General features: G+C 36.4%; 1 protein-coding gene across 1 annotated transcript; it reads right to left on the bottom strand.

Moving 5' to 3' along the window:
• Positions 1 to 255: 255 nt before the first annotated feature.
• RGS13 (regulator of G protein signaling 13) lies at positions 256 to 10707 on the bottom strand. The gene is given in 7 exon segments (XM_009915449.2): positions 256 to 294; positions 3107 to 3295; positions 5659 to 5767; positions 5769 to 5820; positions 7541 to 7602; positions 10230 to 10298; positions 10661 to 10707. Coding segments are annotated over 6 exon segments (516 nt in total). The 5' UTR covers positions 10295 to 10298; positions 10661 to 10707.
• Positions 10708 to 11174: the final 467 nt, after the last annotated feature.

The raw sequence follows: 11174 nt of genomic DNA, 5'->3' as shown, positions 1-11174 counted from the left end.
ATTGCCATTGTTTTGATTTTTTTTTTTTATTCTTGTTAGATAATTGAGGGAAGAATGAGAGAGAATTCTGCCGATTTAGCTATTTTAAAGTTTTTTGTCTTTCTTAACAGTAGCTTTGAATGATTAATGTGAGTAAATGCCTTTTAGTGTTGTCTACCAGTGGAAAGTATATCTGAGCTCGTTCAAGTGCTGTTAATGAAAATGTTAAAAGCAGTGATTTGTTATTGCTGCTACCATTAGTTACTGTTTTATGAATCATGTGATCTGATTAAATATACTGTTATTGTCACGCATCTGGTAACACAAAAGAAAAAGCAAGAGAAAGATCTCTACCAGTTAACAATAAATCTGTTTTGGGAAAAGCACCCTCTCTTCTTCCAACTTAAAAAACAAACCAAAACAAAGCCACCAAAACCCCCAACCTTTTAGTTAGTTCTAGAAGGAAATATAAAGTTAATAATCCTGCCAGCAATAAGGATTGCTTAACTCATGACCTGTTAGCAAAATAAACGCTAAATGTTTCATGCCATAAAAATGTGTTTGTGAGTCCCTCTGAGTTCTCTGAGCATTCTCTGTGGATGATTTTTTTTTTTTTCTCTCCTTCTGGATAATCTCCTTTCTGCAGGGAGAAAAGGTTCTGTCTGTCAACATACTACATGACCAGCCTCTTTGTGTAACCCCTTCAGAAGACTGCATGCTAAGCCCATTTGGATACAGAGAGCTGTTATCCTTGGTCATTACAAGCCTGTTTCACTCAGAGAGCAATATTTAGGTCTTCTGAATTTCTAATCCTAACAGAAATGGGAAGGCTTTTCATAGTGTAGTCCCTTGCTTATTTGTTTTTTTCCTCTGCTTAGGCTGGCTTTTTTCACAGATCTGCTTCCCTGCAGGAATTGCTTTTTAGTAGTTCCTACAGTCTTTCTTTGCTGTGAGGCTGTGGCATCTGCAGGATCCGTCAAGCCAAAGTCCAATGCACTGTACCTACATCCGAAGTTAACAGCAGTGAAAGCTATACTATCCCTAGCTGGATTTCCTATGGAGTCCCTGCTTGCTGAGAGTGGTTTTATGAGCTGAATATTCGCACATTCATGTGATAATCCTTTTATATGGGGTCAGTGCAAAAGGAAAGGATTATCTCCTATACTAACAATCTCTTTTCTTACAACACTGAAGTAATCTTAAAGCTTTCTGTACTAGTGTAGATTACACTCAGACTTGCTTTGTATTCTGCTTTAGACATGCATAAATTCTAGTTTGAGAATTTCATGAAAATGATGAATAAAAATCTGTGGAACGTTAGGTAATTGATGATAAGTTACAACATCACTTTTACTGTAATTCACGTGTTGGCATTAGAGCACACACACAGTTACAATTTACCAATATAACTTTGTACAAAGACAGACATCATATTATGCATTTGGTAGCTGTTGATAAACATACTTATCTGTCATCAATAAATCACTGTCCCTCTTCTCAAATGTAACCTATATTGCACACCACAATAATACCACAGCTCATAGGCCCTAAGCAATGATTTATTTTTTTTTTAGAAGGGATTGAGACTTTGCCTGAAAATATATTCACCTATAATATCTTATTACATTGGCAAGAGGAAGATCTTAAAAGAACAACTATAGTTTCTCCTTACTACAAGAAAGATGCCACAGAAGTGAAACCCAGTTGTTTGTTCACTGTCTGCACTGACCTGTGTTTTCATGCTTGCCTTGTAAGGAAAAGGCTTATACATTCACGTTAAAAAAAATAAGGGAGGTTCTCAGTGACAACAAAAACTTACTGTGGTTAGGCAAGCAGCACAATGAACTGCTGTGAGGCTCCCTTAGAAAGACTAGGCTTTCCCAACAGAGGTTAGACAATAATTTATTACATTGTCACAAAAATTGCCTTTTAAAACTGGGCATCCAAGTTACAGCTTAAAGTAACCTTAAAAAGCATGAACTGGCAACATGATTGAAGTAACCTCAGTCAAATAAATGTATCCAACTGAATACTTCATTTCTTCTGTGAAATCATCCCATAGGATCAGTGTATTACCATTGGGGTTTATGGGGCTGCTGTCAGAATGACTTGTTCTTTGTATTTCTTAGAATAGTGCAGCTTGAGAGGATGCTAGAAAGGTCCCTGATTTCCTATGGCTTTTAGTGTCAATGCTGAAGTCCATTAAAAGAATTAAGAGATTCTGGTTTTAATGAGACTTGAGAAGTCAGACTGGTTTTTGAACGTAAATCAGAGTGCTTTGATACTTGATCAATGAATCAGAAAGTTGTCTTTTACAGTTTATGCATGACAGAAAGAAACCTGTTTGTGTTACAGTACGATGTTCAAATGTCAGGTCTGCTTGTATCTAATGATTAGGGCATCTGAAGGGAAAGCAATATATTTATGTGTCTATACCCAGAAAAATAGACAAAATACTAATGAGTTTTATCACTGGAGAGAAGTTCAGGAAACACTGGTAGTATTATAGTATACTGTAGACCAAGTACCTTTATAGCACATATTGTACATCGTAATTCAGCATAAAATCAACTCTATACGATATGAATACTGCTCTTAATAGCTTAAGATTAAGCAAATAGCTGTACCTTACAATTTATCTTCTTTTACTTTGAAAGAATATAAGAATAAAACAACAACAACAGAGTAAATGCAGCAATACAGATATATTTTCTTCTGTGTTATATAAACATTTCTGTGTAAATATAAACATTTATTTCCTAGCAGCAAAACTGTTTTTTTATTTCAGATCTCTCAAAACAAGAATACTGAAAATATGTTGTTAGAGTTGTCAAATATCAATAAAAGACTAGAACCTTAGGCTATCATTTTTGGCTGAAACATTTTTATACATAGTTTCTGCTAGTTTTTAGGGTTTTATTGAGGGGACAGGAAAACAAAACCAGAACTCTTCCATGGGAAAAGAAAGCGGAGGGGGAATATAGTACCTCATCAATTCTAACATCAACAGAACAGTTGAGCAGATTATTACTAATATTTGTCTACTGCCTGATTTCTCCTGTCTACTTTAAACACTTGCATGACAGAAGAAACCTTTCCAAATTTTCAACCTTTCTCTTTAATTTACCATTGAATTATTGCCATTAGTTTGAAGGCTGTGTTTGAGTTTTTGATAGAACTTTGATTCAGAAAATCATGGATAAGAATCTCTTTCCATGTGCATGTAAATTATTTTCTGTGCTTCATCAAAACAGGACTGTGTTGGCTCTTGAATATTCTTTATAATTGCTTTCCTTGCAGGACTGTCAATGTTAAGCTGAAAGAGAAAACAACATTAGTAAAGTATTACTGAATATATGCAAAGGGTGGGTAAGGAAGATTAATTTAGGGGACCTGTACTGAATGCCTTTAATTTATATTTTTTTAATATACTCTCTAATCTAAAATCAGCACCTAAACAAAAACATCAATTCTAGCAGAGTGGATTTCTCCTTATAATGCCAGAAATCCCCATCATATTAGTTGACCAATTTGCTCCTCTTTTGGTGTTTGATTTAGTAAGAGGTATGTTAGTGGCTGGATGGGGATCTTGCTCCCTTGGGGACAAGAAGCCTCGAAGACTGGGAGCTGTCTGCATTTCCCAGTCTACCCCACATCCTTAATGGAAAAGCCAGTTTAATACTGAATATTGTGATCAGTGGAGGCTGAAAGCAGTGGTAAAGTCACTATTGCTGGGCCCATATGTAGAACATGGGCCCAAGGCTTCCAGCATTACAGAGGTTAAGTGGTATATGTTTGATTTGCTTGCTATTTTTAGAAAGAATAAGACCATGTGTATGATTTAGGCAGAGGAAGAAGTCCTGTGGACATGGTTTGCATGGAGTGGCTGCAGTGGAAGGAGTAGATGAAAGGTGCTGATGTCCACCCCTGCTACTTTTGCTAAGAATTGTTCCTAGAGCTAGGATTAGATCCCTGAAGAGGAAGACTGACTTTTGATTTCTAACGAGTCCAAGTGGCTGGAGATGCACAGTACTTGTGAAAAACAATTGCTAAAATTATTATGACTTCTGAGATAAGATAAAACTGAGCCCATATATCAATCCTGTTTAGGAAAAGTTTTGATTCCTAGAGCTCTTCTGCTGCAGTCCAGGGTTTGTAGCAGATAAGTTGAAGCTCTGTGGGTGTGTAAGAGTAGAAAAGTCTAGTGATAGGAAAATATACCACATAAAATGGAAACTTTTGATAATCTGTTAGCTCATGATGCATTACATCATTGCTTTTTTTCACCTTGATTTTGTTAGTGTTGAGAAGAGAGCTCTAAAACGTGAAGTTAGTGCTGATGTCTTTCATGGATTGGGATCTTGCTCTTCCAGAGGAGTCATTTGAGTTGCACCTTTTAAAATGCTGCTGAAATTTGAATATAAACTATATTTAAAATCCTCTTGAGCATCTACCTTTTTAGGGTGGTACCTAGTTCTTGTGTTAATAATGAATATCAAGAAAATGTGAAATCACTGTGTGCCAAAGACCTAGAAACCAGAGAGCCAAGAGCAAGATTCAAATAAATACTATTTTAGAAAAATAAAAAAAAGAAATTACACAGCTTATTTTTAACTTTCCTGATTTATGCCCTTACTTTTGATTAATGAATTTGTGGTTGGCAATACTGACATTTCTCTTTTGGAAATGCAAATGTCTTGCTGAGTTTCCTATAGCTGCACATGCTAAAAATAAAATTAATCAGAAAAAGACAGAAAAATGCATTGTCTTGCCAATTGTGTTTAAAACCAACAGAGGGAAGTTTCAGATTTCCTCAAGTTTTAGATTAGGGGGAGTGGTTTAGTCATTTAAAGCAGCAAATGCTCTTGGCTAACACTTGGGAATCCAGCTGAGTTGGTTTTGGCTTGCCTTTCAGTGTCAACTGGGAGGCTGCATTTTGAGAGTATAATAGTTTTATTGTTATCCGTAAGCCAGAAAATAATCTAGCCTGATTTTTCAGTTATGTCAGTCTGCCAGAGGCAGTGGCAGTAAAAGCCAGTATTAGCTTATTTTTGCAAGGAGAGTAATAAGCAGGAATAGTTAAAGGTCATAAAGCACAACTGGCTGAGCAGGAATGACTTTTTTTTTTGTATAGCCACTTGTTAGAAAAAAATTCTGAAACACTTTGCATACAAATCTGTTCTGTTTTCCCTAAATCTTGTGCTGCTGGAAGCAGGAAATAATTAATCTGTCTTGGAACATTTCTTTTAGCCCATTATAGAAAGGGGACAGCACTGGGTAGAGTTTTTGTGTCGTTCATTTATATTTGCTGTTGCAGAGACCAGAGTAATACATACATGTAGCAGTGGCATAATCCAAAAATCTATTGAAGTGATACCAATGGCCTCTGGATCAGACACTAAAAAGATCAGAACAGATCAAAAAACTTGGTTCTTAATCTAGTTGTGCCTTTTGCTTATATCCTTGGTGGATGTAGTTCAAAGATCTGCCTATAAACAAGATGTGAAGGCACGTATTAAAATTCTGGGTGCAAAAGAGTTTGGGGAGGATGAATAGCAACAGTTTTCACTCACTTTAATACAAGAGGTGCTAGGCATTTGTTGTTGCTTTTTGTAAGCTACATTACACATCAGGCATTTCTATTAGAGGAAATAAAGAGCTCATGTTATTGTATGTCACCTCGTTGGGAGCCTGGGGTTGAATGTAACTTGTAAAAAGTTTCCTGGCCACAGAAATCCTTTTCCTCTGTGATGTGATCTTATAAGCTTCACAAGCAAGCCAGAATTCTGTTTTCATCACTGTGCTATGTCTTCAAGTAGGCCTTGTAGATCATAGGCCCATCTGTAATATTTCAGAAGCCCAATTTATATACTGTGTATTTATGCATTACATTTAGAGTCCTTTGAAAGCAATAGGGATGTTTACAAGGCAATATAATTCTTGATTGTACACCTATAAATATTCTTACTAGGTTATGTCAAAGTGCGGAATTAAACACACTAACTCACCCTGCAGCCCCACATGTCAACATTGCATTTTCCTGCACATGCAGAGCTTCCTTTAACCTCAGTGGCATTTCACTATGCAAGGACAGAGCTCTGAAAACTTTGTTCTTCCTGGTCTCTGTGAACACTATCAAACATATCCAAAGACTGACAAGTATTTTTAAATTCCATTTCTAGTTTTGTACAGAAGATATCTAAATATTTTCAAATAATCATAGTCCAACTGGAAAAAATAAGACCACCTTTTCTTGGTGTAAGAATTTGGCAAAAAAGCAATTAGCAAAAAAAGGAAATAACTTTTTTCTTGCTGCTGTAATCAAGAGGAGTAAAGCAGTTAAGAGTACTCTCTTCAGCAAATAAGCGGTTCTGCACCTGAGGATATCTTTGAAACACCTGTCAAAGGAGTTTGACAGCAGTAATTGGTGGGATCTTGGCAAAGATTAAATTCCTGAGGCTGCCTTTTGTCACGTCATGTCATACGTTGTACAGAATTAGGTGACAGAGTTGCTAAAATGCCTCTAGCCAGGAGAACATTTATGAGGCTTCACTCAGTGCTAGCACTTGAGCAGGAATGGTGCTTGCAGTTGTAAGATGTACTTTCAGAGTAAAACCTAAGATAGGCAAATGCTTTGCCTACCTTTCATAAAGAGCTGCAGATCCATTGGCTTTAGAGTTTCTGGCTTTTCACGTGAGTATATCTTTGCATTTTCTGATGTCATTAAGCAGTAATGGTGATAGCATGCATGCCTACGGCTTGTGCTATAATTTTGTCTCTTTTAAATTTTTTCTGTTGTGCACTTTCTCCCTGTGCTTTCCCTGCAACTTGTAACATACTGGGTGGTTTGCTGTTAAAGATTTCAGTGAAAAATCTTTTTCTTTATAGTTGTTACAAATTCTGCCTGATAATTTTCTTGGTTTTTGCAGTTTGCCTGCAGTTTGAAAAATGACAGTCCTTAGGAATAACTTTTAGAGGTTTGTGCTGTGATGTAACTCTGTACATTACTTTCTCATCAATATTTTTAAAAAAGTATTTCAGCAATGATGTTCCAGACTGCCAGCCGTACGAGAAATGTGGGAGAGCTCTGAGCTGTGAATGAGGCAGGGGGTGCTGGAGTGGGAAAGTTCAGATTTGCTACTGCAGCTACAGTTCTTCCATACCTGCGATGAGGGTCTGAGTTACTTTTCATGGCACTACACTGTATAGATGTACCATTAGGTATGGTGTCTTTGCCATACACAGGATTTCCCAAGTCAACTTTTTTCACTTCTTCTAATATATATTGCTATACAGTGCTCTAAGTGGGGATATGGCAGATAAACCTACCTTTATCACGGGTCCTTAAGAATTATATGTGCTTGCAGAAATGGCAAGTTTGGGAAAGCATTTACAGCACGCTACATTTATTTTCAGCGTGATGCATGCTAAGCATGTAATGCAAAGTTGTTTTTCATTGGTTGCTTGTAAGACAGCATACATTATACTGCATGACATTGATTTTGCTTCATGGGAACTTTTTTCAGTAATCTGTCTGGGATACAAACATACAATTACTTACATTTACTTGTTACCAGCTTTTCAAAAGACTGGGACCATTGTAGCACTTCCTCCAAAGACAATCTTTAGAAAAAAGGAGGAGATTATTGTAGGATTAGCTGTGGTTCAAAGTATAAAAAATTAAATGAAATTACATTATTGAAAATCTGTCCCCTAATCTAAATAAGATCTGTATGAAACTTATATTTAAAAAGGGTTTTCTGTGTGTCCTAGATCTTGTGCTTACTATACTGAAGCAAATATTCTTCTTGCTCTAACAAATACAGTTCCATCGCAAGATGCTCCCATGTAATTCCTCTAGAAAAGGTGTTCACTTATTTAAATTGTGCTTAGAAGAAGCACAAGGGAAGTACTAGCTTTCTAGATAGCAACTCTTTGGGACAGGAATCATTATATAGGTTATGAAATGTTGATGTTTGTATTTAGTAACAAAGTATTAAATGCTCAAGATCTTATTGTAATATTTGAAGGCCTTTAACATCTATGTTGACTTATCAGCTGAGAGCTGAATATAAGCTCTGAACATAAGGTAAATAATGAAAGGTTAATACAATCTTAACTGTAAGGGACTTTGATCTCTCTCCAGTTGTTTACAATGCAGTATGACACATTATTACTAATCTAGACAGTTGTTGGAGGTGATTAAAATCAGATCTTTCTTTCATGTTTGCTATTTTTAAGCAATAATTTCTTAAGCTTGTAGGAGTCTCCTGCCTGATTCTGGGAAAGAGTATGGAAGTGGTGAGGTGAGAGACTAAACAATTTAAGGAAAAACAAATGTTTGAGGGTCAATAGCTCCAGTTAAGTGCATGTAGCTCCATTTACACCAACTGATTTTTAAGCATTGCAGTTACAGCACATCACAGGTAACTTTGAAAAAATGCTTATGCTTATATTACTAGAAGAAAACACAAGGGATGTATTCCAGTGGGTGCTTTCTATTATGCATGAGCCAAACCTGGGAGGGGATCGTTCTTCATTGAGTATTTTGTTTTCATATGAGCTACAATTTTGACAACAGCTACTCAGTATCATAGAATGCTTTTTTAATTTAAATTAAAAGTAAAATTGGCTTTGGTATGAGTGCTGCATGATGCTTCATAAATTTCTGCTACACAACAGCCATTAGTAGCTTTGTAGCTTTTTTAATTGGTGATCATCCATTTATTTTTAACTTGATATAATTCTCTCTTTCTCTGAAAGAGTACATGCTGTGACTCACTGATTCTTTCGTCAAGCTTTCCTGATCAGTCTGACCTGATCAGAGAAATATATAGTAAAAGAAATTTTACCACTATCAAATTGTGGTGTTGATAACTCTCTAGTAACTCTTGCCAGTAAAAGATTTTTTTTTTCCTTCTCATGAGCTACTGGCCTCCTCTCTGTGTAAACTCATGAAGTATGTGGTTATGGGGAGTGAGAATCTCTAGTCCTTTGAATGTTTTTTTTTCCTTAAGAGCTGCTTCTGAGTCATATTCACTGTTACTGATGCAGATGATTTTTCACCTCTGTCAGCAATAGCAGTTGTATATAGAACAAGTGACAATCTTGTCTGTCTCGCTAAGCATCATCAGTAGGGTCATTTTATTTCCATTTCTGATTATTTGTCTTTAGCATAATCTGTGAAGCAGAAAGAACGCTGCCTGATGGGGCAGCTGACACAGAGGAAAACCTTTTTACCTTTTAACTTTCCTTTTAAAATCAGGAAAATACGAAAGGCAGTAAGGGAAATATGAATATGGGTTATTAGGATCTGTACTGATGCCACTTTCATAGCTCCTGTGCTAGTAGGACACTTCTTGCTGCACTGATTTGCAACATGATTAATTTGCTGAAGAACATATATTACACTGAAAAAAAAATTAATATTCTCCAAAAATAATGAGGGCTTTATAGCTGGGACTCCAAAGTTTAAATTGGAAAATACCGTTGTAGTGTCTTGTGGGAGCTATTGTTCACTTATTGTACCATCTCCAGTGTGAGGGGCTCCCCTGGCCACTGCTGTGTGGGAGGGAAGTCCTTGTCCAGGAGGCACTTTTGGAAATGTTGTCTGGATTTCTGCTACTTAACCGCACCCAAATGGCAGTTTCAGGAGTCATCAGACACACCTCAGTATTTCTGTGGAGGACATGTTTTTCTCTAATCAATAAATCAATACCATATATGATCTGATACCAGTTGGCAGGCATGTTGGGTGGAAGCATTTCACCACCTCGATGTCACATGCTGACCAAAGTTCTAGCTATGGTTGGCCTCCATTGAGGTTGGTGGCAGCTGAGGACTTGCAGGACTTGGCCATGTCTCTTATCCACCACATGTGTATTCAACCTTTGCCAGCAGTCTGGATTCTGTTAAAGGATTGACCCAAAATATTGGGCTTACAAATTTTTCACAGGCCCAAATCTGGACTTAACCCAGGGATTAGTTTAGGCCTATGCCTATTTAATATAAAAGTAGTTACCACTGGGATATACGCTCCTTCCACTAGAGAAGTGCCAGTTTACTCTTCACGTACTGTAAAGGAATTGACTATATGAAGGTGGTCAGCTGGGGCAGTTGTGAAGATTTTGCACTCTTTGCATGATCTTAAACTTGCAAAGAAAACTTCCACTGTGAATTTTGAGATTTTTGTGTCTTCTACTCAGACAGCTGCATGGACTGCAGAACATAAGAATCTTATTGTTACTTACTTAGAACTGATCCCATTTTCTTCTGCTCTGAATATCTTGCAAAGCCAACAAGTATTTGAACTCATTCTCCTAAACATGGAAAATATGTGAGTTTTAAACTTGTGCTTAGTTCTGGCTATCTCCAATTCCACTTATAATTCAGTCTCCATATAACAGTGCAACCAGTCCTAACAATATTCTTATTTTATGCATCTAATCTTTGAGTCATGGATGAAGCATTAGACCAACATATATTTTTTGTAACATGCAAGAACTTAAAAAAAAAAAAATAAAAAAAAATCAAGCAGTCCAGTGGATATATCTTAGGGAAAAATAGAAGTGTTAATAATTCTCCCTCTTTGAATCTCCAATTGTGAAAAGAGATTATAAGTTTCAGCCTGACCCAAAGCAGAAGGAAACCAGGAATCTTTTCACTGAAAGTTCAGGGTGACCCAGATCAGGGATCAGAGCTCAATGTAAATTGGACAATGCTGAGTAACTTAAGTGTCTGAGATTAACATTGACATTTGTCCAGCAAATATCTCAATCAGTAAAAATTTGTATTAAACTTGCTTTTGTATAGAGAAGATATCTATAAGAAAGGGTACAATTTTTTATTAGCAATGAGACAGTCAAGAATAAGTTTGTCTAAAAAAAACAAACAAACAAAATAATCCTGTGACCTGGAGTATGTTTATTTCTTCCCCTTTGGCTTTCAAGAGATTCTAAATTCTTTGCAAAGTTTACATAGGACAGTGAGTAAGTTTGTATAGACCTGCCTGAAATCAAAACAACAGTCTTATACATTATTTATTTAAACTCACAATTTCTTTCCGGTTTGGATTTGGCTGGTACATACTATTCCTACAACCAATTTTTTCCTTCAAACTGAAACACACAGTAAAACACAGAACAAGGCTGTGTCTCCCAGCATTCTGAACCTGTGAAATGATTGCATTTACCTTT

The sequence above is a fragment of the Haliaeetus albicilla genome, chromosome 8, assembly GCF_947461875.1.
Source record: "Haliaeetus albicilla chromosome 8, bHalAlb1.1, whole genome shotgun sequence".
NCBI classification, from domain to species: Eukaryota; Metazoa; Chordata; class Aves; order Accipitriformes; family Accipitridae; genus Haliaeetus; species Haliaeetus albicilla.
This window is presented reverse-complemented; position numbering and strand designations above follow the sequence as displayed.